Source organism: Sus scrofa, chromosome 2 (assembly GCF_000003025.6).
Source record: "Sus scrofa isolate TJ Tabasco breed Duroc chromosome 2, Sscrofa11.1, whole genome shotgun sequence".
NCBI classification, from domain to species: domain Eukaryota; kingdom Metazoa; phylum Chordata; class Mammalia; order Artiodactyla; family Suidae; genus Sus; species Sus scrofa.
The window spans coordinates 97936178-97962772 of NC_010444.4; the positions used below are offsets into that span (position 1 = coordinate 97936178).

At 38.9% G+C, this 26595-nt stretch overlaps 1 protein-coding gene across 5 annotated transcripts in view; it reads left to right on the plus strand.

The window, feature by feature from the left end:
- The window catches only part of ADGRV1 (adhesion G protein-coupled receptor V1), a 574200-nt gene that overhangs the window by 232530 nt on the left and 315075 nt on the right, over positions 1–26595 (plus strand). For all 5 annotated transcript variants that reach the window (XM_021085372.1, XM_021085373.1, XM_021085375.1 and 2 more), the window contains 10 exons: positions 405–624; positions 2770–3009; positions 4626–4775; positions 6273–6746; positions 11384–11527; positions 15446–15620; positions 16323–16458; positions 18227–19344; positions 22725–22842; positions 23707–23878. In XM_021085372.1, coding sequence (XP_020941031.1) covers positions 405–624; positions 2770–3009; positions 4626–4775; positions 6273–6746; positions 11384–11527; positions 15446–15620; positions 16323–16458; positions 18227–19344; positions 22725–22842; positions 23707–23878 — 2947 coding nt within the window. The remainder of the gene's footprint in view (positions 1–404; positions 625–2769; positions 3010–4625; positions 4776–6272; positions 6747–11383; positions 11528–15445; positions 15621–16322; positions 16459–18226; positions 19345–22724; positions 22843–23706; positions 23879–26595) is intronic.

Genomic DNA, 26595 nt, shown 5'->3' on the forward strand with positions numbered 1-26595 from the left:
ATATCTGTACTCATCGAGAAGCAGGTGACAAATTTAGTGGTTGCTGGAATAGGGAAAAAGGGATTGGAAGACCATTGTGATTATATGTCTTTTTTTTTACCAAATAGAAGAAATAATAATTTTTGCACTTCTAGATTTTTAAAAGTCTAATCAGAATGTGAATACATCCTGCAAGTCACTTAAGCAATTAAAAAGAGAAGACAGTCTAATTTAAACTGTTGCAGGTTATATAATACTGAAGTCGATCATTCGTGCTTTCGGCTCAGTACCCTCTTCTTACCACTTGGTGTGTGACTACTGTGCCTTGAATATGTATGACCAATTTGGAAAATGACTGGTTATTTAGATTTTAGAAGCATTTTAATATGTTTAGACTCACAGAATTGCTCTTTCTTGCTATGCAGTGAATTTGAGGAGCCCATTGAAATTCTGCTCATTGGAGCTACTGGTGGAGCAGTCCTTGGGCGCCACCTAGTGTGCAGAATCACAATTGCCAAGAGTGACTCTCCCTTTGGTGTAGTCAGACTTCTCAATCAAAGCAAAATTTCTATTCCTAACCCCAATTCCACAATGATTTTACCCTTGGTGCTGGAGCGGACTGGAGGACTCTTGGGAGAGATACAGGTAAATTATTCTTCCCCTGGTCTTAAAAATAATTTTGGTTGTTAGATATGGTGTTGGATTTTCTTATTTCTCAAATATAGTCATTTATTTACCCACAGTTAATAATATTTATTATTTAATTAGTAGTTATAAAGTAGCTTCCAAATCTTATGAAGTATATAAAAATGTATGAGGCATACAGCTATCTTCAGGGAACTCGAGAGCAAATTACAAAATAAATTAAGAATTCTGGTAAAATGCCTTAGGTCAACAAGTATCTGTTGAGTGCTTTCCATGTGCTTTACAGGTGCTGAGAACACACTGGTGAACAAGGCAGACTTCATGAACTTTGTTCTCATAGGGTTTTAAAAAATAATAATAAAATGATCTGATAACACTAAGTTTTTGGCAGGAGTGTAAGATCAAAGGACATAATCTCATGCGACTTTGCTGGCAACTCTTGATTGGATGGTATGGGTGTGATATTTAAGCTAAAAGTTGGATGATAAAAAAGGGGTGCTTGTGTGCTTGTTAGAAGGATAAACATTTGGACAGAGGGATTAGCTAGTGCAGGTCTACAAACCTGGCATGTTTGAGGTGTGAAGAAGCCCATGGGTGCTGGGGGTAGGGCTTAGAGGTGAGGGGATAACAGCACATGGTAAATTAGAGGGGTCAATAGATGGTTGATCACAGAGACGTTTCTAAGCTAAGTTAAAGATTAATCTAAGTACAAATAGATTGCTATTAGACAGTTTTAAGCAGGGGAATGATGTCAATATCACTGGGTTTTCAGTTCACTTACAACGGCTGTGAGGAAAACGGGTTGTCAAGGAGCTGGAATAGAAGCAGGGAGGCAGTTAGAAGACTCTTGCCCTCTGAGCCATCGTCAGCCCAGGGCATAGCTGATGATTGGTGGAGATGCAGATGGCCAGACGTGAATGAATGAACTCTGAATATGTTTTGGAGGAAAAATCCACTGGGCTGGTGGAGCCTGAGAGAAAGAGAGGAATCAAGGATAACTGCTAGAATTTTAGTTAAATAACTGGTTAAATTGTAGTACTGTTTACTGAGACACTGACGCTTGGCTGAAAAGCAGGAGTTCTGTTTTGGCCTTGTTGATTTGAGATAGCGACTAGCCACCCAGTGGAAGGTGCAGGGAGGCAGGAGATGGGTGAGTGTGGGTTGGAGGGTCAGGACTGCGGACAGAGTGAAAAGATGTTGGCACAGCTGGAGGCATTTGAAACTCTTGCGACCTAAGGAGTGTAGACAGGGTTGTCAAGGGTATATAGATAAAACCCAGGCTCCCAGCATTTAGGACTCTGAGGAGGGAGAGCCAGCCAAGAAGTTTAACAAGGAGAGAAAGAAAACTAGCAAGGTGCGCATGTGTTCTTTAAATATCACATAAGCCAAGGAATGCAGGATGCAGGGTTTCAAAAGGAAGAAGTGGTTAGCTGTGTCGAATGCTGATGAAAGAAGCGAAGAGAGGCGCCCAGTTTTCTTTCTTTATGGGCATGAAAGTACCCAGTTTTAAATCACAAAAACTTTAAGAAACGCATTTATTACAATACAGAATTTTGATTCTTTTAACAATATATGAAAATTTCTGTTCCTTTTACACTAGGAATTTAACAATATTCAGAAGAGGTTGTGCACTTCAGGTGGTTTTAGTATCTGAATCAAACAATGGTTTTTTTTTTTTTTTTTTCCCCCCCCCTGTGGCTGTGCTTGTGGCATATGAAAGTTTCCAGGCCAGGGATTGAATCTGAGCTGCAGCTGCAGCAATGCCTGATCCTTAACCCATAGTGTGACACTAGCAAGACAGTATGTCATATTTTTCTAAAGTTTGTATTTCTATAATATACATATTTTCAGAATACATACTTATATATTTTTATTATCCTGTGGTAATGACAAATGACAGTGTTTTCAGATTTTTCTTTACGCGTTAGACATTGTTATTCATGAAAATGGGTATTCTCTAGGTATGTAGTTTATATTTGCAAATATTAATTTAAAAAACAGGAGTTGATAACAAATGAATTTGCTGGAGATATTCTGGAAAATTTTCTCATGTGTGTGTATATATATGTATATTTAATACTACATATACTGTTAAGTGATTCTTTGCTTAAAACTTATCTCTATTAAAAAACAAACAACCTGCAGGTGAACTGGGAGATAGTAGGACCCAATTCTGAGGAAACCTTACCACCACAGAACAGAGACATCGCAGACCCAGTGAGCGGGTCCTTCTATTTTGGAGAGGGGGAAGGTGGGATGAGAAGCATAATTCTGACAGTCTATCCTCATGATGACATTGAAGTTGAAAAGACGTTCATTATTAAACTTAAACTTGTAAAAGGAGAAGCTAAATTAGACTCCAGAGCTAAAGATGTTACATTAACAGTAAGTCTATTTTTTCCATGAAATTTTGGACTTAGTGGACTGGAAATTGTGTTTACATTTGTTGAAACTTTGCAGACTTATGATGAATTGAAAGTTACAAAACCAAATGAAGTTGTAATGCCATGGGTCAGATGTTCTAGGTGTTATATTAGTTTCTTATACAGTCTGACTGTTGGGTTTTTTTGTTTGTTTGTTTTTTTTTTTGTTTTTTTTTGGTTTTTTTTGTTTTTTTTTTTTTTTGCTTTTTTAGGGCCACACCTGCAGCATATGGAAGTTCCCCGGCTAGGGGTCGAATTGAACTACACACAGCCACAGCAACACGGGGATCCAAGGCACTTCTGTGACCTACATCACAGCTCATGTCAATGCCGGATCCTTAATCCACTGAGTGAGCCCTGGGATCGAACCCGTGTCCTCATGGATACTAGTTGGGTTTGTTACTGCTGAGCCACGATGGGAACTCCTGATTATTGGTTAGTTTTAAAGACTTTAAGAGAGTTATTAAAGAGAAATACTTATAATATACTTTTTAACAAAACTTGATGTTTTGGGGATATTTGGTGCTGTTGGAGAAAGGGTATTTGTCATATCATCCTAAACATTGGCTATATTTGCCATTGAAGTGTGTAAAAGTTCACAAGTCAGATTGTTGGAAAGAAGAATAGTACCTGTTCAATTAGCACAATGATGGTGTGGATCAGTTCTGAATTCAGCATATTTAGTATGAACCACCCAGTCTACTGGGGCAGAAAGTCCTGGGGACCAAGGTTAGTGGGGAAAAACAAGGCTGAAAGATGCACTTTTTTTTTTTTTTTTAAGTTTGGTAAGTACTCTTTTCACAGGTCTATATCAGTCAGATGTCTCCAGAGAACCAGAACTAATAGGAAACATATGTGGAGAAAGATGTTTTTTAAGGAATTGGCTCGTGGGATTGTGGGTGCTAGCAAGTCCAAAATCTGTAAAGCAGACTGGCGGGCAGGGAGCTCAGGCAAGAACTGAAGTTGCAGTCTTGAGCTTGAATTTTGTGGGGCAGCCCAGCAGGCTGGAAACTCTAGCTGGATTCCTAAATGGTAGTCTGAAGGCAGAATTCCTTCTCCAGGAAACCTCAGTTTTTGCTCTTTAAGGCTTTCAGCTGTTTGAATGGGATCCATCCATATCATTGAGGATCACTCTCTTTACTTCAAGTCACCTCGTTGTAAATATGAATTTCATCTACAAAATACCTTTACAACAGCATGTTGACTAGCGTTTCACCAAATAATTGGGCACTGTAACCTGCCCAGGTTGACACATACAATTAAACATCACAGGACGTTTGCTTCTCTCCATATTTATTATAACCAGTAGAAAAAGGTTAGCCAAACTTAGCTGTTTAAAGGAAGTTTTCGAAACACTTATTCCCATTATTCTTGGGGAATAAGAACCTACTTATTTTAGATAACACTCAGTGTAGTAAAGGCTTTTAAAAATCAGGTAGCCAGGTAGATTGTATTCAAGTATCATTATTGTGTTTCTTTCATTTTCTCATCCTATCTGTATATTGATATATCAGATACTGTAATTTCATCCATAGTTGTTATATAGGTTTTCACTCTGCTCTCTATTTCTATTTTTAGATACAAAAGTTTGGTGATCCAAATGGAGTGGTTCAGTTTGCTCCTGAATCTTTATCTGAGGAGACCTATTTGGAGCCATCAGCTCTGGAAGGGCCCTTGATCATTACTTTCTTTGTCAAAAGAGTCAAGGGCACTTTGGGAGAGATTATGGTATCATTTTTCATTTGATTTTTAAACTAATCATTTGCCTAACAGTTGTGTGTGAGATGAACAAAGAAGCTGCATGTTCTGAATAAAGTTGTTTGTTTGTCTTGATATTTGGCCATGCCTGGCTTTCATTTCTTTCTTTTTAAAAATATTTTTCTATTAAAGTCCATTTGATTTACAATTTGTACCCATTTCTGCTGTACAGAATAGTGACCCTGTCATGCATATATATATACATTCCTTTTCTTATATTCTCTTCCATCATGGTTTTGGATACAGCTTTTGATAAACTGAAGTAACATGAGTTTTCAGTCACTGAAAAGGTTCATTGAAGCACCTCTGGGCTCTCTAGCCAGCACTAACCTCTAGCTGTCTTTATGAATTCAGTTACATTTAGATTTAAAAGATCTTTCTCACATTTAACCATCAAGAGTAGGACTGAACTGTTTTGTAATTTCTTGTTTGCTGTAACATGAATCTTTTCCTACTTAACAAGCTCATCCATGATTTTTTATAAATTGCTTAATATATTCTTAATCTCAGTGTAATTTTTCTATTTAGCAGCTCTATTTTAAGAGGCTGCATTTGTGTGTATTTTGATAAAGAACTTCGGGGTATGCTCTTATAAATCAGCAAGATATTCACTGAACAGATTAATGTTACCTGTTTGTTAGCGAAACATTTTGTGGAATCTCTCTATAAACTTACTTCTTTTTCTGCATTGGAGATTGTTACTTTTTGACTTGAAACTATGGTTTTGAGGTAAAAAAATTCTTGGAAATAATTTTTAGAGGTTTTTTGGGGGGAAGGAAATTCTTAATTCTGGAAATCTTAAATATTCTCTTTTTATTAAAAAAATTCCAATGTGAATACCAGATTATCTACTCACTTTTTACCTTCAAGTATTATCTATGCTTTACAACTGAGTGTGTTTATGGAACTGGCATTTTAAAGTTAAATTGTTTCTTTTTATCTCTTCAAATTATGTTGTTATTTCTGAAGAAGGTGAATTGAGATTTTTGTACTCCTGTCCTGCAAATTGCATACAAGAGCCTGAAAGAATTATGATACTTTCTAAATTAACTACTTGGAGAGTTTGGCTTTAAATATAATGATGTACACTTAAATTTTTTGCATGTGTATTAGAGAAAAACTAAAGATTAATTCAGGGATTTCCCTTCGTGATCACAGCAGTTAAGGAACCTGACTAGTACCCATGAGGACACGGGTTCAATCCCTGGTCTCTCTCTGTGGGTTAGGGATTGGGTATTGCCATGAGCTGTGGTGTAAGTCAGATGTGGCTTGGATCCTGTATGGCTGTGGCTGTGGTATAGGCCAGCGACTACAGCTTTGATCTTTGATTTGACCCCTAGCCTGGGAATCTCCGTATGCCATGGGTGCAGTCATAAAAAGCCAAAAAAAAAAAAAAAAAAAAAGATTAATTCATATTCAATGTACTGAATTATGTAACTTTGTTGGATTTTTCTGTTTTCATTTTAGGTTTATTGGGAATTAAGTAGTGAGTTTGACATCACTGGAGACTTTCTTTCTACGAAAGGATTTTTCACCATTGCTGATGGAGAAAGTGAGGCCAGCTTTGATGTTCATTTGCTACCAGATGATATACCTGAGATAGAGGAAATTTATGTGATCCAGCTTGTTTCTGTAAAGGGAGGAGCAGAACTGGATCCAGACAAATGCATCACACAGTTCTCTGTTTCTGCAAATGATGACCCACATGGGGTATTTGCCTTGTATTCAGACCATCAGGCAATTTTTACTGCGCAGAACCTTAGCAGATTTGTGCAAATTAATATAACCCGGCTTGCTGGAATGTTTGGGGATGTGGCTGTTGGATATCAAATATCATCTGATCATAAGGAGCAGTCCATTGTTACTGAAAATGCAGAGAGGCAGCTGGTTGTCAAAGATGGCACCAGATACAAAGTGGACATGGTGCCAGTCAAGAGCCAGGTTAGTAGCATTTCTTTAGTTTCCTGATCTTTCCATTAATACTCCTTGAAGAAAACACTAGTTAATCTCATGATCAGTTAAAAAATTTTTCAGATACTTAAATGGAACCATGAAAAATGCTTTAGAAAATGCATAGTAATTATTGAATAATACATATATTATCCAATAATTGAAGTATTTGCAGATTATAAGTAAGTATATTCTTATTTGGAGTTAAAGTATTTTTGTCTAGATAGTAGTGGGCACTTATTTAGTACTTACAGAGTTCCAGGAATTGTTTCAAGACACACACACACACACACACACACACGCACACACGATGCTGGTCAAGGGGAGATGTTTGTTGTCTTCCTTGTGTTCCTACCAAAGGCAGGTGCAATGAGAGAGGCTGATAGATGTTTCCCGGAGTTTTTCAAGGCTACAAGGTATCTGCTCTTTTCTTTTTGAAATTCTCAGAGCTAGGAAATCAGCTGTGGTTTTCTGTGATTGGTACTAAGGAGAGAGGACTGTTCAGTGAGAGTGATAGAAATACATGTGTTTCCTCTGGGTCAACTATGTATCCAGCCATCTCTCTCAGTCTGAACCACAGAAAGTGATGTGAGTGACTATTTGTCTGAATCCTCCCAAGAGGAAGACTAGTATCATTCCATATGCACAGGAGAGAAGTTAATTTATTTTATACATGGGACCCATTATAGCAGTGGGAATTACCTCATGGTTGAGAAAGTCTATAGGAGAGGATAGCTGGACTGGGGTCATCGCAGCAAGAATGTGTGAGGTGAATTATGGAGTTAGGAGATAGTCAAAAAGGTCATCAGAAGAGTGTGTCGCTTCTGTGAGAGAATGGTGAAGAGTTGAATTCTGAAGTCTTTGAGGAACATCCAAATTGCATGAAAGGTCAAACATTTGTGGCCTGCCAGTGCTCAGCCAGTGCTTTTTAAGAAAGGGCTACAGCAGTGAGGCAAGATATTTGTCATTCTGTCTGAAAGCAGTGCTTCCCCTGCCCCTGGAAGTGCCAGAGGATTGGTGGAAAGATCTAAGGGGAGAATGAAGGGGTATTGAAAAATAATACCATGATCCCTTTCCCACTCTAGATCTTGAGCTGTGGATTGAGAAAGACTTGGATAAACAGAGGAGCTTTAACTGAATGTGAGATGAAAGTTTTTACTAATATAGATCTGACCTTTACCTTCCTAAAAGTCATAGGAAACTTTGAGAGGTACCCACAACGTTGTCAAAGGGTACTGCAACGAAACCCCACAAAACAGTAAGAGAAGAAAAATGAAACAGTTTCCTATTTATACTTCACTAAGTTCAGCCCACTCAGTAATTGATGATCTTAGTTTCATGTTAAGTTTCTGATCAGTAGAAAATAGGCTACCTTTAACATGTTATCCTGATTGGTACCTACTGTGCAACCTTTTGATCTTTTGTGCATCTGGGTTTTTGCTTTTTTCTGTTTAATAAAGTAGTGAAATGGAAGCTACTTTATGAGCTGTGGGTTCCATAGTTATTCATACATCGCTTAAATTCTTGAGGAAATTGACCCAATACTGTGCCTTGTTTTTATCAGTTTCTGTATCCATATCCCATATCCCTAAATTCTCAAGAGTGGAGAATGGAGTAGATGGTACAAAGTGGGGAAATGAGAGATGAAGTGAGGTAACTAGAATACCATTGCATTAGGTGTCATTTAAAAATTAGAAGAGTTTAAAAAATACTGTGGGCTTAAATTATGTAACTTGGAACTTTTCACTGTAGATATCTGGTAACACCACCTTTGGAGCACATTCATGTTAAAAGCTCTGCTAATGACACTAGAGGGCATTTTTAAAACTTTTCTACAAAGAGATTTGTATTTTTTTATGGTGAGATTTTTATTTGACAATAAGACATGTCCCAGTGGAGATTAACTACTGTTGTATAGTATGAATAATACAAATTGTTCTCAGATTATGTAGAAGAAAACTGAAATAGGCGCTATATAGTACATAGACTAAGACCCTTAATCTGCCTAGGTTTTAGCTTATCTCTTGTGGTACCTGGGACATTTTGAAGGTTGGTAGTCCTCTTTTCATTTCACTTTGAAAGTTTAATGGTATAGTTTATAAAGATATTTTGCTTTCCTAATACTTACTTGAAATATCTGTGAATTTCTTAATATCTGTTTTGAACCTATATTAATTATTTTTATGATTTCTATCTGTTTTCAGTGAAGAGTAACAAAAGTTGACTAGCTTTTACATACATGAAATTTTCCTCTTATTTGCTTACTTTAACATCTTCCATTAATATGTTTAAAAATGGGTGGGTTCTTTCTCTCCTACATTCCAGGGTGAGTGTTGCGTATTGCACATAGATTATCTACTATACTGTGTGAATTCATCTTCCAAGGTGACTGTTTGGGGCAAGATGTGACGTATGTGTAAATTCAAAGGGAGGATTTTTACAGTGGTCCCTTTCTCCCCTCACATCCTGTGTGTAACACAAAACACATTGCTCTTTGAAGTTTGGGATATTAGTTACAAGTTATATACAGTTCTATCTGTTCCACCCTCCTGATAAAACTAAGGACTTCAGACAGGTCAGCCACAGAGAAAGACCTTCAAGTGGGTCTTGGAACAGAATGAGTTACCATTAGGCTCTGAAAATTAAGAGACTCTTGATGTTGATTTAACAGGAGGATTAGGGAGTGAGCAGTTACCTGAGCTGGTTAACAATGGGCTTCTTATATGAAATTCTTACTGATGATAAGAAAAAATGGCACACTAAATAAACAAATTTGCCTTTAAAAAATTTTTCTTTTTTGTCTTTTTAGGTCTGCACTCACAGCATATGGTGTTCCCAGCCTAGGGGTTGAATCGGAGCGGTAGCTACTGGCTTATGCCACAGCCATAGCAATGCCAGATCCGAGCTGCGTCTGCTACCTACACCACAGCTCAGGGCAATGCTGAATCATTAACCCACTGAGCAAAGCCAGGGATTGAACCTGTGTCCTCATAGATGCTAGTCAGATTCGTTTCCAATGCACCACGGGAAATCCTGCCTTTAAAAGAATTTAAGTTGGAATGCAAGATAAGATTATATTCATGGTTGATAATTATTCACATATTTATTGAGCACTTACTACATGTCAGCCACTGTAAGAGCACAGCAGATAACAGTGATGACAAGGACACAATCCCTGTTGTCATGTTGCTTCTTGTCTAGTGCAGGAAAAGGCCCTTTAACAGCCCATTGTAAAAACAATCAGATAAGCAGTATTCAAGATGTATGCAGAATATTATGGAGCTATAAATTCTGTTTGTGCCCAAATGCCATCAGGAATAGTGGGAAGTACGTAGAATTATATTGGTAATGCCGTCCTGGACCAGGGATGTGGAAGAGCAACACAGCACATGCTCAACTTCTAAAAACTTTCAAGTTCCCCAAATCCGTTGTTCCTCCTGTTCACCTTTGCTGTTTAATTACTGCACCTTGGGGACCCACCACACCACACAAGTGCATGTGCTACGTAGGCCCTTGAACAGAGGAGCTGGGTGGGAAGGCACAGATGGTTGGGTGCTTCGAGCAGTCACCTTGCTTTTTATTCTTCGGGAAATAGGGATAAAAAATCCTTAGCTGCCCAGCCAGTGAACTGCGTGGGGAAGAGGCACCCCTTCTGAGGACAGCAGAGAGTCTATGATTGAAGTCAGGACACTGTGATTTATTTCTCTTTCCTTAGTACTTGATCTATGCTTCATGTTCAGTGAATGTCATTTTGAAAAAATGAAGATTGATTGAATGAATAAAACATCTGTTCCCCTCATGTTGCACATGTGAAACCACTCTAGTACATATTTTACACATTTGGAGGGTGTGATATATGTTTAAGTATATTATATTTTAAAAGAAGAGCAGACTTCACAGAGATGGTTATTTTTATATTTGATAAAGATGTACAGAGTCTCTAGTGATATTCCAGGTTATGGGGTAACTTGGGGGTTTATTAATTATCAATAATAAGATATCTATTAAAATATATTATAAGGGTCAAAAAAATATTTTAAAGCAGTACCAGATCTTAAATTCAGGGGTACCCTATTTTCTTGGATTCTAAAGCTTTGAAAATTGGCAGTCTTAATGTATGGTGTTAGTCATTTTGATTTATCCAAAATATTCACTTAATCAGTACACCTAAGTCATGATCTATTTTGAATAAATGTCATTAAAGTTATTAGGTCCTCCTCAGTGAAAAGGAAGGGAAAGTGAGTTTTGTTGGTTTTAGGAGCAATCGCTATTCACCAGTAAAGGCTTTCCATTCCAGTGGCCCATGATCCTATTAATACCACTCCTGGGATTCTCATCGTCCTTGTGGTCATTTGGGAACACAGAGAGAATTCACAGATGTATGTTTTTGTGTGTGTGTGTGTGTGTGTGTGTGTGTGTGTGTGTTGTTTTTAAATACTGTGTAACTGTCACTCTTAGCCCCAAAGTCCTCATGCTGGTGCTTTGTTTCATAAGATGGAACAAAGGGTGTATATCAATGAAACTGACTCAAAAGGAGGCAAGTACTAATGATCCATGTCACATGTCAGTATTTTGCTTTGAAATTTATTTTTTCCTGCTAAAAGAGTCATTGATACTGTTTTTTATAGGTCTTCCTGCCACTGGGCTCTAATTTCACCTTACAGCTGGTGACTGTGATGCTTGTTGGTGGAAATTTCTATGGCATGCCAAAAATTCTCCAGGAAGCAAAATCCGTGGTCCTTCCAGTACCCAAGAAAGCTGCCAATTCTCAGGTAATTGGCCCTGGGTGTGGTTCTACTCTGAAACCACTAGAGGGCAGCTTTTACAGGAAGGACTAAGATTCTTGAAATTTCTTAAAATTCACTATTTCCTTAAATATTTCCTAAAATTCACTATTTCCTTAAATATTTCCTAAAATTCACTATTTCCTTAAATATTTCCTAAGTATCCTATGATGTCAAAGTTGGCATTATAGATACACTACATGAAAATAATTTGTCAGTTTTTGACATGAAATAGACAAACGTATTTCCTTTTTGGAGTTTTGGAAAGTTTTTATCTTATAGACTATAAGGTGCAGAAATTTTATTTGAATATAAGGTATAGAATTCTCATTTTTATTTTTTTTTGTTCACCATATTTTTTTTAATTGTCATTTCCCCAATACAGTTTTCTTTCAACTATACAGCATGGTAACCCAGTTACACATACATGTGTACATTCTTTTTTCTCATATTATCATGCTCCATCATAAGTGACTAGACAGAGTTCCCAGGTCCACAAAGCAGAATCTCATTGCTAATCCATTCCAAAGGCAATAGTTTGCATCTATTAACCCCAAATTCCCCGTCCATCCTGCTCCCTTCCCCTCAGCCACCACAGTCTATTCTCCAAGTCCATCATTTTCTTTTCTGTGGAAAGGTTCATTTGTGCCTTATATTAGATTCCAGATATGAGTGATATCATATGGCATTTGTCTTTCTCTTTCTTACTTACTTCACTCAGCATGAGAGTCTCTAGTTCCATCCATGTGGCTGCAAATGGCACTAAAATGACAGTTACTTAGAGTCAAAACTTCAGAATATTTCAGACTTTTTCATTTAATAACACAGTGAATATTTAATTTGGGGAGGTTTTGTTTGTTTGTTTTTGTTTTGTCTTTTTGTCTTTTTTAGGGCCTCACCCACGGCATATGGAGGTTCCCAGGCTAGGGGTCCAATCAGAGCTGTAGCTGCCAGCCTACGCCAGAGCCACAGCAATGTAGGATCTGAGCCGCATCTGCGATCTACACCACAGCTCACAACACCGGATCCTTAACTCACTGAGCGAGGCCAGGGATCGAACCCACAAGCTCATGGTTCCTACTCGGATTCAATAACCGCTGAGCCACTATGGGAACTCCTTGGGGAGTTCTTGTAACTATAGCTAGTTTGTGCTGATGAAGATGAATGCTAATGGTGAGATTCGGTGACATGGATGCATCATTTGAGTATTTGAATCTTCTACCTGAGGAAAGAGTGTTTCCTAATCACTTCATAAATTCATACAAGAACAAAACACCTTGTGGGCCTTACTTCATGTATAGACCTATTCTGTTCATATAGAAACACAATAGGCCTGCTGTCTCTGGCTATGGAAATGTGTGTATTTTTATAATTTTTTTTTTTTTTCTTTTTAGGACCACACATGTGGCAAATGGAAGTTCCCAAGCTAGGGGTCAAATTGGAGTTATGCTTCCAGCCTGCACCACAGCCACAGCAACACAGTATCCGAGCTGCGTCTTTGACCTATACCACAGCTCACAGCAATGCCACTTCCTTAACCTGCTGAGCGAGGCCAGGGATTGAATCTGTGTCCTCAGGGATACTTGTCGGATTTGTTACCGCTGAGCCACAACAGGAACTCCACAGTAATGTGTGTATTTTATAAACCATGATGAGGTGTCAGCATGCATTCCACTCCTTCAGGTGGGAGTTCCTTTAGCTTGACCAAGGCAGGCCTGGCCAAGATGTGGACATGGAATCTGCAAGTGAAAGGGGAGGGATGTGGGCAGACCTGGCCAGCACCGTGAGTAACAGGATCTCTGGCCTGAAGAGGATGCCTTCAGTTATTCCCTCCTGAGCTGCTTGTCCACAGTAACTTAACATGCTTTGTCCTCCTGAGTGGAGCCTGCCAGCATTAAAAATAACTGAGATGGGAGTTCCCATCATGGCACAGTAGAAACAAATCTGACTAGGAACCATGAGGTTGCGGGTTTGATCCCTGGCCTTGCTCAGTGGGTTAAGGATCCGTCATTGCCGAGAGCTGTGGTGTAGGTCGCATATGTGGCTCAGATCTAATGTCGCTATGGTTCTGGTGTAGGCTGGTCGCTGTGGCTCTGATTGGACCCCTAGCCTGGGAACCTCTATATGCCTGCCTCAGGTATGGCCCTAAAAAACAAAACGAAACAAAATAAACAAACAAAAAACAAAACCGAGAGGAATTTTTTTCTTTGTGCACCTCCTTTGTTCAGGAGGCAGGGAGAGTGTAGAATTAATACTTTGAATTCTGTTATCTTCTTTTTGCTCACAGGTTTTATAACAGATTCCTTTCAACCTGCACCATTCATTTGGTGTAGTGAGCAGTTTACTGTCCTTGTCCATGCATGTTGTCACAAAGTTCTTTCACCTCAGAGAGCTAGATCAGGGCTATGGTGTATTCCTAGTCTTGCTGTATCCTCTGTAGTCCTTACCATTATTCTTATGTGGGGTGTGTGTGTGAGAGAGAGAGAGAGAGAGAGATGTGGCTAGGATACTTTGAAACGGCCTCTAGCCATGTAGCAAGCATGAGCTCAGGTACACCAAAGATTCTGGCAATTGCTAAGCAGAACCTGACTGTAATAGGGAATCTAGGCTGGTGTCGAATTGAATTTTTTTTTTTTTTCTTTTGTGTACCTTCAGAAGCTATTTTGTGGTACCCTCTCACACTTTTCTGCTACTTCCCAGTTCAGTTTACAATAGGGCAGGAGTTCCCTGGTGGCCTGGTGTTTAAGGATTTGGCATTGTCACTGTTGTGATGTGGGTTCAGTCCCTGGCCCAGTAATTTCTGCATGCTGCAGCTGTAGCCAAACAAAAAAGAAAAAAAAAAAAAAATGGGGAGAGTGAGTCTTACTATAGAATTATTGATCCTATAGTATCCTAAATTTATAGATTTCAGGACCAAAAGAGATAAATTGAGTTGTCCAAATAGCAATTCCTGTGAAGCGAAGAATCTGGTTTTATTCATACTCTTTGACAGCAACTTATTTCATCTATGAATCATCTATAAATCCCAGGGTATCCTGAGAAGTTTGCCCTTAAATCAGATCTTACTTGATGGAGATGAAAACAGATCATTATTTTAAAAATTCTTTGAAGGTTTCTGATTCTCACACACTCATACACAAAAGATGTTAAATTGAATCAAAGTTCTGAAAAGAACCATAATAGAAATTCTGGTTTATGGCGCTCACTTTGTGAATGAAGGTTTTATTGTTATATCTTAGATGCCAAATTTCAATTCTAGAGAAGTCAGGTTCTATAAAAACCTGTGAAAGCAGGTTCCATAACAACCTGTAGCATATTAAAATGCCATTTATAGTATTTTGCTTTCCTTTAACCATAATTACCATTGTATTTTTACGTATTGTTAATTCAAATGTTTATGTTTGATAAAAATAAAGCTATAAACTATAATCAGAATTATAAAATAGAATAAATTTTCAAATCTCAGATGTTATTTCTTAGGCATTACTCTTTAATTGACTATATATGTATGTATATATTTATATATATTTTTGTCTTTTGTACTCTTTAGGGCTGCACCTGTGGCATATGGAGGTTTCCAGGCTAGGGGTCTAATCAGAGCTGTAGCCACCGGCCTATGCCAGAGCCACAGCAATGCCAGATCTGAGCTGTGTCAGCAACTTACATCACAGCTAACAGCAATGCCAGATCCTTAACCCACTGAGCGAGGCCAGGGATTGAACCCACAACCTCACGGTTCCTAGTCGGACTCGTTTCTGCTGCACCGCAACAGGAACTCCTAATCGAATATATTTTAAAACAAGGAAATATATTGTATAAAAAAGAGGAAGTTGGCCTTTAACACACTCTTGAGAAACTGAGAACCTTTAGAGAGAAATAACGCACTCTAAGCATGTTTTCCATCAGGTTGGATTTGAATCTACTGCTTTTCCACTCACGGACATTTCTGCTGGAACAAGCCAAGCTGTGATTTCTAGGAGAGGCACGTACGGCTCTCTCAAAGTTTCCTGGGTGGCTGGATATATTCCAGGGTTAGAAACCCCTGAATTTGTTGTCGTTGGCAACATGACTCCCAAACTGGGTGAGTTGTGTCTTTTCTAGGATTTTCCCTAGAGCGTGGAAATGTGTAATTGACTACTAATTTCCTCGGATCTTCTTTATTCTAGACAGTGAACTGTTGGCCTTGTAATACAGTATTCTCATGTCTAAGTGATCAGAGTTGCAGAGGGTGCTTGTTGGGAATGGGAGGAGCTTTTTTCAGTCATATTAGAAACTTCATAGCTCATCTGGAAATAATTTTCGCTAAGCAGACTACTCTGTTTATACACCAGGAGTTTGTTACAAGTAGTTCTAAAAACCTGATGTGGCCCATACAGTAATCCATATGGACATACCTTTAAATCCTTTATATGTTCATTTGAATATTTCTGACAGTAGAGCAGCTGTTATTTCATCTATTTTACTCTTGAGTTATACTGTTAGCTCTCTGAGGGTCAGTGAGATGCAGATGTATCTGATTCCTGAGTTTAATCCTGGCTTTGCCACCTTATCTCTACCTTGTACAGTAAACAGGGGTTAAAGGCAATGTTTGTGTGGTCTAGGGAGCTTCCCGTTAAGTTTATTTACACGGCCCTCCCCTGCTACTGCTTGTTAAAAATGTTTTACTGTTTGAGACTGTCAGAGAATTTTGGAAAATCAAATATTTCACTGTATTTTAAGAATTGAATCCCAGCTGAAGGACTCAGAAATGAAACCCAACTTCCCTTTTCCTATGTCCTGTCAGGAAGTCTTTCATTTTCCCATGGAGAAGAAAGTAAAAGCATCTTGCTGTGGACCTTTCCTAGCCCTGGTCAGCCAGAGGCCTTTGTTCTTCACCTCTCAGGAGTGCAGAGCAGTGTCCCCGGTGGGGCCCAGCTTCGGTAAGACCAACTTGATTCTCCGTCGAGAAAGTCTCTGAGGAATAAGCTGGAGCTTACCAGCTGAAACAAACAAACAAAAGACACAACGGTCACTCTCCTTGAAGCAGATGCAAAAACACCTTCAGTGCAGAGCATCACATGGCCCGCATGACACAGGTGCCACAGAGGGAGACCAACTTGCAGAGTCACCACCAGACTCTCTGCTTGAAGAGGTTTATCACAACCTCTGACTCAAGCATGTTGGCCTTGGTGACATCCCCAGTCAGAACCATGATGGCAGAGTTGCCTGTTTTTAAAGGGGACTCTCCTCTCCAAGGCAGCTGGAAATACCTGATTTCCTCAAGGGATAAAGAGTAAGAATAAGAAATCTTAATGGGATAATAATGTAACTTCTACCAATAGTTCTTTTGAGTGTAAGTTAATCATTATTTTTGCAAATATAGCCTGGGCCAAAAGTAATTGACTTTTCTTGTACATGGAATGGGCTTGATCAGAATAGCTGAGGGCAGATCTTAGAGCCAGACTCCTGGGTTTAATCCTGGCTCTGCCACTCACTGGCTGTGTGACACTGGGAAAGCTACTTGATCTTCCTGTTCTTCAGTTTACTTATTTGGAAAATGTGAAAAATGTGTGTGTGTTCAAGTATGTTTGGGTATATGTTTATGTGTGGGAGATATTTGTTAGTGGAATTGAATATGGTTTTGGATTATACACATGCTGTTTAAAAGGTGTTTGGACACAGTGTATCTTAGGGTAACAAATTCAGATGCCTTTAGCAGCGACAGTAATAGCTAACAGTTTTATAGTGCTTTGCCGAGGCCAGCATTGCCCCTCTCTCTTTCTCTCTGTCTTTCTGTCTCTTTCTCTCAAATATGTATGTTTGTTCACTCTTACTGTTCACAACAACTTTATAGAATAGATCCTATTGTTAGGCCCATTTAAAGATGGAAAACGTGAGTCACAGATAGGTTTTTATCATGGACTTAGTGTCACACAGCTAATAAGTGTTGGGGCCGTGATTTGAACCCAGGGCATCTGGCCTCTGTCTGAACTCTTAACCACTACTAAAAATAAATAGTGATGGGCTCCGAACCATCCTCGCTAAAGGCATTCAAATTTACATGTGAGAAAACTATTAGCTAGAGAAATTATGTCTGTTGTTTGGATTCAGCTGATGGGTAACCAGTATTACTTCTGATATAACTTAACTCACAACAGAATTCCATAAAAGAAAGCTAAGGATAAATCACTCAATCATGGGTGATTCTTCTAATTCATCTGTAAAATTTTGGCAACACCTGTGTGAGAGAATAGTCCTATTACTGGCCACTTGAAAGAAGCAAGGATTTTACATCTAGTAGAGGCAGCTATTTCTGTTTGCTAGGTAAGAAATCTGGCTGACATCCAAAGCATTCTAAGAGTTTTTGGTTCCCTCTGCGTGATGGTAAGAGAAAGCCTGATGTTTCAGAGCCTCCAGGGAGCTGCTGTGGGGTGACTGGAGAAACAGATCAGAGACCTTTGAGCTCTTCACTTTGCTAACACTCGTTAGGTCCTGTCACCTGCAGGATGGCTCCTGTTCTCACATTTCCTATGCTCTGGTATCTTCATCAATAAGTGAGTCGAGATTTTTGGTATTTGAAAGGGCATGTCATTTTTAAGATACCCTCATGAACATCGTCTTCAGTGTATGAAAGATGAATCTCTCCGGTGGTATTCCTAGTTTTCATCTGGTCTGTCATAGTTTAACCTTTTTTTTTTTTTTTTCCAGGTCAGGTTTCACTGTTGCTGAAATTGAACCGATGGGAGTCTTTCAATTTTCCCCCAGTTCAAGAAATATCATAGTGTCGGAGGATACACAGATGATCAGACTACATGTACAAAGACTATTTGGGTTCCACGGGGATCTTATTAAAGTTTCCTATCAGACAAGCGCAGGAAGGGCAGAGCCCCTGGAAGACTTTGAGCCTGTTCAGAATGGGGAGCTGCTTTTTCAGAAATTGCAAGCTGAGGTGTATTTTGAAATAAGTATTGTTAATGATGAGCTTCCTGAGATAGAAGAGGTTTTTTACGTTAATCTAACTTCAGTAGAAATGAAAGGGTTACAGAAATTTGGTGCTAATTGGAGACCACGCCTGAATCCTGATTTTAGGGTGGCAGTGATCACCATATTGGACAATGATGACCTGGCAGGAGTGGATATTTCTCTCCCTAAGACAACTGCGGCTGTAGCAGTAGACACGGCACTCCTTCCTCTAGAAACTGAGTCATCCACCACACACCCTGATACAACTAGGACGGCTGCCGCTTCCCAGCCAACCGAGGTCATTGCCATTGTTACTGAGGCAGCTGGTGCATCTACCATCCCTCAGAACCTTGTCACCCCTTCTGGTGCAGCTGCCACGTCTGAGGAGCTTGACATGGCTACTGTGGCCACTGTAGCTGTGAATGTTTCCATTCATGGAACATTTAGTCTTGGCCCACCTGTTGTTTATGTTGAGGAGGAGATGAAGAATGGCACGTTTAATGCTGCAGAAGTTCTTGTCCGAAGAACTGGTGGGTCTACTGGTAATGTCAGTATAACAGTTAAAACTTTTGGTGAAAGATCTGCTCTGAAAGAGCCAAATGCTTTGCCCTTTCCTGACATGCTTGGGATTTCCAACCTAACATGGGCAATTGAAGAAGAAGATTTTGAAGAACAAACTCTGATCCTTCCATTTGTAGATGGAGAGAGAGAACGGAAAGTACAGGTTCACATTGTGGATGATGATGACCCTGAGGGACCAGAATTCTTCTATGTGTTTCTCACAGACCCACAAGGGGGAGCACAGGTTGTGAAGGAAAAGGATGACAGTGGGTTCGCACCTTTTGCCGTGATCATTATTGCAGGTATATCTTTGGAGTGGTGGAGTTAAAAATGTACTTTTGTGGTGCAGAATGTGTAATAAGATCATTCTGTCTTAGATTTAATTAAAGAAGGTGAATTACTTGAATCACTCATAGTGAATCTTCAAAATTTAGTTTTTCTGCAGCATGGACCCATAACATGAACTCATGATATTGTTTTGAGGTGCTAGGTCAGAATTTAATGGACTGTAAATGTCACTTAGCTCAGAGCCAGCTAAGTAATCTTTTATTTATACTTTTGCAATATAGGGAAAATAGTAAAAATATTTTAAATTCATGTTCTTCTGGAAAGTACTTAATCATCCAAACATGAGGGCCTATCCTGTTCTGAAACCTCATTCTGAATTTCCCAACCACTTTCATTATCCATCCCAAAGTTTAAGATCTCACTGACAGAAAATTTTTTATATCTTTTAGGGAATAGATGAAAACTATTTCCTTTTCTGCTTTTGAACCAATGCAGTTTATGTAACTTTTGTATTTGTGTGTGTGTGTGTGTGTGTGTATGTATGTATATATGTGTTATATTACAGTAACTTAAAAATGCAGTGATTTTTAAAAAAGAGTTCCTCATGTATGTGATAAAATTTTTGGTGATAATTTGCAGTTTTCTTCTGAAATCATACTGTATTTCTTTAAGTGAATTAGCTCACCTTGCTTGTCACTAGTCAGAGTGTTGACAAGGCTATCTTGTGATTCTTACCTACTTTGCTCTTTTGTACAAACATTTATGAGTTTTACACAGTGTTTTAGAGTTTCAGATGATACTATGATGAAAGAGTGTGGTGGAAATAAAACTAAAAAGCATGAACCTACATTTTTGGCTCAGCTTAGCTATAATCAGAAAAATCTTGATTAAATCATTTAGTGTCTATGCTTTGTGTTTCTTTCTTAGAAAAGGAAAATTTTAGAATAAACAGGTTTATGATCTCCTTTTAGGCTTTGATACTTCCTAGAATTTTATTTTATTAGCCATTCAGTTATAATTGTCATAAGTTTGCAATTGTGTAATTTCCTTCTATACTCAGTGTTCTCCCATGCGTGTTACCCTGTAAATTTATATTGGTTAGAGTTGTCATTTATTCCTGCTCCTCTTTGGCATTGAATATTACAAATTCTAATTCTGTTCTCCAACGTTTTTACTGATTTTGATTCACATTAGCTTAATCCAACTGTATATTTCTATTGAAATTATTTCGGCACTCAACAACCACCTTCCCATTCCGTGACATAGGTATTTTATTAGTTATTTGAATAAGACCAGAGCTGACAGTAATTATCTGGTGGCCTAGCAGTTAAGGATTTTTGGCATTGTCACTGCTGTGGCTAAGGTTAAGTCCCTGGCCTGCGAACTTCTGCATGTCATGGGTGTGGCCAAAAAAGAAATTATGTTTAAAAAGAAAAAAAGACCAAAGCTGAGAGTCAAAAATTTGACTAATCACAATGATTGCCAGAGGCTTTTTGCTGTTCCAGACATTACCCTATTAGTTATTGAATCATAGGGAGATCTTGTAATGAGTAGAATGGTGGCAAAGAGTTTGGGGTAGCTCAGGGCAGCAACTCTGTTCCAGATGGGATGGAAGTGCTTCTCAGTCAGTTTGGCATACCATCATGTACCAACATGGCATGCTGTATCCACTCTGAGACTAACTCACCAAGCAAAATCCCACGTAGCTGCTCTAAGCGTAACTCACCAGGCACTCAATTGAGCCTCAATGAAGATCTCTAATGTTTACCTTCTCTATGTAACACGTGGCATCATACACCCACAGAAAATGATTGCCACCTCTTTGTGTCATGTGGTATAATTTACCTGAAAATATCACCAACATTTTTGCATGTCATGTGCCTTAAGTTCCCTTACTCTGAATAATCTTATCATCTTCTTACCTGGTTTTTTATTTCTATACAGTATTTCTCTTTGAACTATATCATTAATTTAGCTGATTTCCTCTTTATTCCTCTTACCTTTAATCTTCATAATCTTGCCGCATTTAGATTTTAGAACAAACTTGCCGAGTAAATCAGGGGAAAATAGTTTATTTAGTTTTGTTGTCAATCATCGGCACATTAGAAGTCTTAATTCATCTTGAAATTTGACATCATATTTATGATTGTATATGTGGCAAGGGTAGTATTATACTCATTAGAACCATGCAAATTACTATCGCACTAGAGAAGAAAATCAAGGTTCTGCTTTTGACAAGCTTTTGGTCTATTTATTATTAACTGAGGAATCCAAATTCCCACTCAGAGGGAGGAGAAAACAGTTGCTGCTGAAGGGAAAAAGTTGAGGTCAGGTTCGGATACAGGGCTAAGAAGCAATCGTAGTGATTAGTTGCTAAGGATGAAGATGGGCAGTCTGACTGAGACAAAACCATGAGACACTGGGACAGAAATGGTCCATCCCATGCTTTCCCCTAGACCATGGGCTGTGCATTTGCTCGCACTTGAGATGTGAGAAATTCCCCCTTTGGGACAGATCAGTGGTTTTCTGTGTCCTTACGGAAGTTCTCTCTACTTGGAACCTCAGGAGTCAGGTTTCAGGGTGATGGGTACAAGTGACATTTGGGGTCACTGCTTTTAAGATCACTTTGCAAAACTGAATCATTGAGAAATAGAAAGCAGCAGGAGCTGTTTATTGGTATTTCTCTCATCTGAGAAGCTAGCTTATAGGTCGGCAAGGATTTGGAACGACTATTTCAGTGTAATGTGGGCCCTAGTTTAAGCACAATATTGTAGCATGATGGTGCCTGTGACCTCAAGAGTTGCTTGGAGGAGTTTCTTTTGCTCACTGATTCTCAAGAGTTCCTTAGTAGTTCTGTTTTTTTCTCTGGGGGAAAATAACCCAATGTATAATATGAATGGTCTTTTGGTCAACTCCCTTATAGGCAAGTAAATCAGATGGAGTTCATTTATTCACTAAATTTCTGTTAAATGCAGTTCCTGTTTACCAGGGATACAGTGGTAAATAAAACAGTTGTTCAGTAGAACTTACTGAAGATGTGCTGAACTTATATATGAGGATATGCTCACTCTAAATAACAATATCAAGGACTATCAAATAAAAAGTAGGGCCTCATGAGAGAGAGATGAGCATTTATGTCAGCATGGGGAGCTCAATTTGATGTTTTCGTTGTTTTGGAGTTCTGTTTTCAAAGTGCCAACTACCTTGACATTATCATTTTGATTCTCGTCTGTTAGTAGTAATGATCTTTAGAAGTTGTAACTCCCGCCCACTCCATGCCCCATTCACTTGTGAACTTCTCACTTCTATACCATTGGAGCTGGAAAGATGAGTGAAGCACTGGAGATCTTTTTAAAGCCTTAAGTATGTCGTAACTCTTTCTTTTTCTTTCCAGGGAGTGATCTTCACAATGGCATCATAGGGTTCAGTGAGGAGTCCCAGAGTGGACTGGAGCTGGGTGAAGGCGCCGAGGTGAGCAGACTGCGTCTTATTGTCACACGGCAGTCAAACAGGTATGTGTTTATGTATATGTGGAAGACATCCTGTGTATCTGAGGTATCTAATTTGAATTCATAAAATAGTAGAGGCAGGATGACATGTTGATAGAAGAAGGTGGAATGGAATTTGGTGTGTCAGTGTTCAGTTGCTTTAGTTCCTAGTCTGTAATTTCACACACTTGGTTTACGAGCATAACTTAGGGCTACGTTGAACATTTGTACTTTGTAAACGACCGTACAGTTGTCAGATCATATAAGTTATCACTTCATCATACACACCGTATGGTGTATATGATCATTCCATATACACAGCAATTTACTGTTAGGGAGACCTGGAGTACCAACTTTTTGCTTGCAACTTAATAGTGTAGAGTACACATCTTCTGAGTGTTCATCACGTGCATGTCCTGGGTAGGCACATAGGGACTTGTATATATATTTCCTTTCTATTTTGCACCTAAATATTCTCTGAAAATATAGGTCATCTCTTGGAGTTTATTTTTGCAGTAAAAATTATTTTTCACAGTAGTGCTTTTCCTTGAGAAGGATTCTTGTTAAAAGACAAATGAGGAACATTTTTTTGAAGATGAGAGTTCTCTATAATTTGTTTTCATATTTCATGATACATTGTATCTGAAATCATAGTTCAATAAATACTTAATCAGTATTGAATAGAGTAAGGTCAAAGAATGCCATGTAAACTGGCCTTAATTTCTTACGTGTAATGGGAGAATTGGTTATTTTCAGCATTATCAGTGGAAAAGGAAGTGCTGTGTTTGGATGAAGAGGTCCACGTAGGCATAACGATAACACATTCTGCATTAACTGCTGGAATAACACTCTCTGACTGCATTTGCGTGGGTTTTGCTTTGTTCACAGAGCCTTTGAAGATGTTAAGGTCTTCTGGCAAGTCACATTTAACACTACGGCCACTGTGCTCCAGAAAGATGGTGTGAACCTGATGGATGCACTTCTGTCTGTGTCAGGGGCCACGATCTGCACAGCGGGTCACACAAAGTGCTTTATCACCCTTGAACTCCAACCAGGGAAGGTAAGAAATGATGAGGCAGATATTGTCAACTTTGATTATATTTCCTTAGAATCAGTCATTTTAACTCCACTTTGTTGAAACCTACACATTGTTTATGTGGCAGTCCATTGTGTCTCACTAGCCATAATGTCTAGATCTCTTTAGACAAGGGACTTTATATTTAGAGTTTATTACATCATGAAGTTTTGTAAATAAGCTCATTAGTTGACACCTAAAATTTATACAATGCTGTATGGCAGTTCTATTTCAGTAATTAAAAAAAAAAAAAAGCTTGGTGTTCCCATTGTGGTGCAGTGGAAATGAATCCGACTAGTAACCATGAGGTTGCGGGCTTGATCCCTGGCTTTGCTCTGTGGGATAAGGATCCAGTTTTGCCATGAGCTGTGGTGTAGGTTGCAGATGAGCTTTGGATCTGACGTTACCGTGACTGTGGCATAGGCCATTGGCGGCAGGTCTGATTAGACTCCAATCCTGGGAACCTCCATATGCCACCCAGGCGGCCCTAAAAAAGCAAATTAAAAAAAAAAAAGAAAAGCTCATCAGTTTTATCAGTTCTGTTTCTTGTCATTTCCAAGCTTCTTCCTGGCCCACCTGCTCAGAATATGAATAATGCCTTCAGTCATCTTCAGCCCAACTAGTAACTCTGATGATTCCGAATGTGTAGTTTTTTGCTTTTATCATATCCATAGATACAGTTATAGCATGTTATGTTCATAGATTTCATTTGTAGAGTGAAAGTTCGCTCATTCTCTATGCGTTTAGTTAGAGAGTTCAGTTTTGATTTTCTGAAGAGGTACAGAGGCTATGCTTGGTGAACTCTCGGATAAACTTCTGTTGGCTCACATTGCACAGAGGGCAAGCTTTCCTCCCTCTTTCTAAAGACATATGCATTATTCACAAGGTATTGGTCACTGATGACCTAACAGAGCTTGAGTCCTTCAGTAATCATGTGTGGCTTTTTAAATGACTGTTCTGTGATTTTTTTCAATGCTTAAGGATCACTCAATAGTATTTATTCTTTGTCTGCCACTTACATGCAAATATTTAATGCAAAAACTAGCTGTAATATTACAAAAGTTCAAAAGTATCATAGTATCTTTGAACATGCCAAATACTTTAAACAGCCGAAAGAGCCTTACGCAAATAAAATTATTTCCAAACATATAACTGTCCTTAAACCCATTCTAAATAACCCTGTAGATTTAACTCTTTTTTCACTTTTTTTCTACTTGTTTTTTTCGCCTTCTGAGAATTAATCAAGCAGTTCTGTTGATCTTCTTTAAGGTTACAATGATACATATTTTCATACCTTCCCAGAAGGGTGGTAATTTTATTGGTCCCAGAAGAGAGAGAATACTTACTTGTCTCAGATCATCTATGGTTACATGCCCTTGGTTATCACCACTTAATACTTTGCTAGGACCACAGGTCTTGATTCTTATCTGTTTCAGATGAGAATTGCTCATCATCTGATTGGGATCTATTTTATGACTTGACTTATTAGATCAACGTGTGTTTTAAGTTCATGCTTTACAAGTTAACATTTTCAACACAGTTATCATATGTTTTCCTCAGAATGATTTGTTCTTTGGAGTTCTCATTGCAGCTCAGTGGTAATGAACCCAACTAGGATCCATGAGGATGCAGGTTCGATTGCTGGCCTCACTCATTGTGTTAAGGATCTGGTGTTGCCATGAGCTGTGGTGTAGGTCACAGACGTAGCTTGGATCCTGTGTTGCTGTGGCTGTGGTGTAGGTTGGTAGCTGCAGCTCCGATTGGATCCCTAGCCTCGGAACTTCCAAGTAATGTAGGTGCAGCCCTAAAAAATAGCAAAGAAGAAAAGAGAGAGAAAGAGAGAAAGGAAGGAAGGAATAAGTTCCCATCATGGTGCAGCAGAAATGAATCCAACTAGGAATCATGAGGTTCATCTCTGGCCTTGCTCAGTGGGTTAAGGATCCAGTGTTGCCATGAGCTGTGGTGTAGGTCACAGATGTGGCTCGGATCTGTTGTTTCTGTGGCTGTGGTGTAGGCAGGCAGCTATAGCTCCAATTGGACCCCTACCTGGGAACCTCCATGTGCCACAAGTGTGGCCCTAAAAAAAGCAAAAGAAAGAAAGAGAGAGAAAGAAAAAGAACGAAAGAAAATCAGATAACAAATTTGTGATCTTAGAGCATCTCTGTAGTTCATCTTCTCTTTAGTATTTGAACAAACCCACAGTTTCATCATCTTTCATCTTGTGTGTGACAGCTGGTACTCTTTAACTTCTGACTTGTTTTCACCTTCACTTGTATGTGTTTCACAGGTCCTAATAATTTATTCCTATTTTTGGTACAATTTTCATTTTTCTGGCAACAATTGTCTTTTTTTTTTTTTTTTTTTGTCTGTTTGCTATTTCTTAGGCCGCTCCTGCGGCATATGGAGGTTCCCAGGCTAGGGGTCAAATCGGAGCTGTAGCCACTGGCCTACACCAGAGCCACAACAACGCAGGATCCGAGCTGCGTCTGCAGCCCACACCACAGCTCACGACAATGCCGGATGGTCAACCCACTGAGCAAGGGCAGGGACCGAACCCGCAACCTCATGGTTCCTAGTTGGATTCATTAACCACTGCACCACGATGGGAACTCCAACAATTGTCTTTTTAACGTTTTATTTTATAATGATTTTTATTTTTTCCATTATAGCTGTTTTACAGTGTTCTGTCAATTTTCTACTTT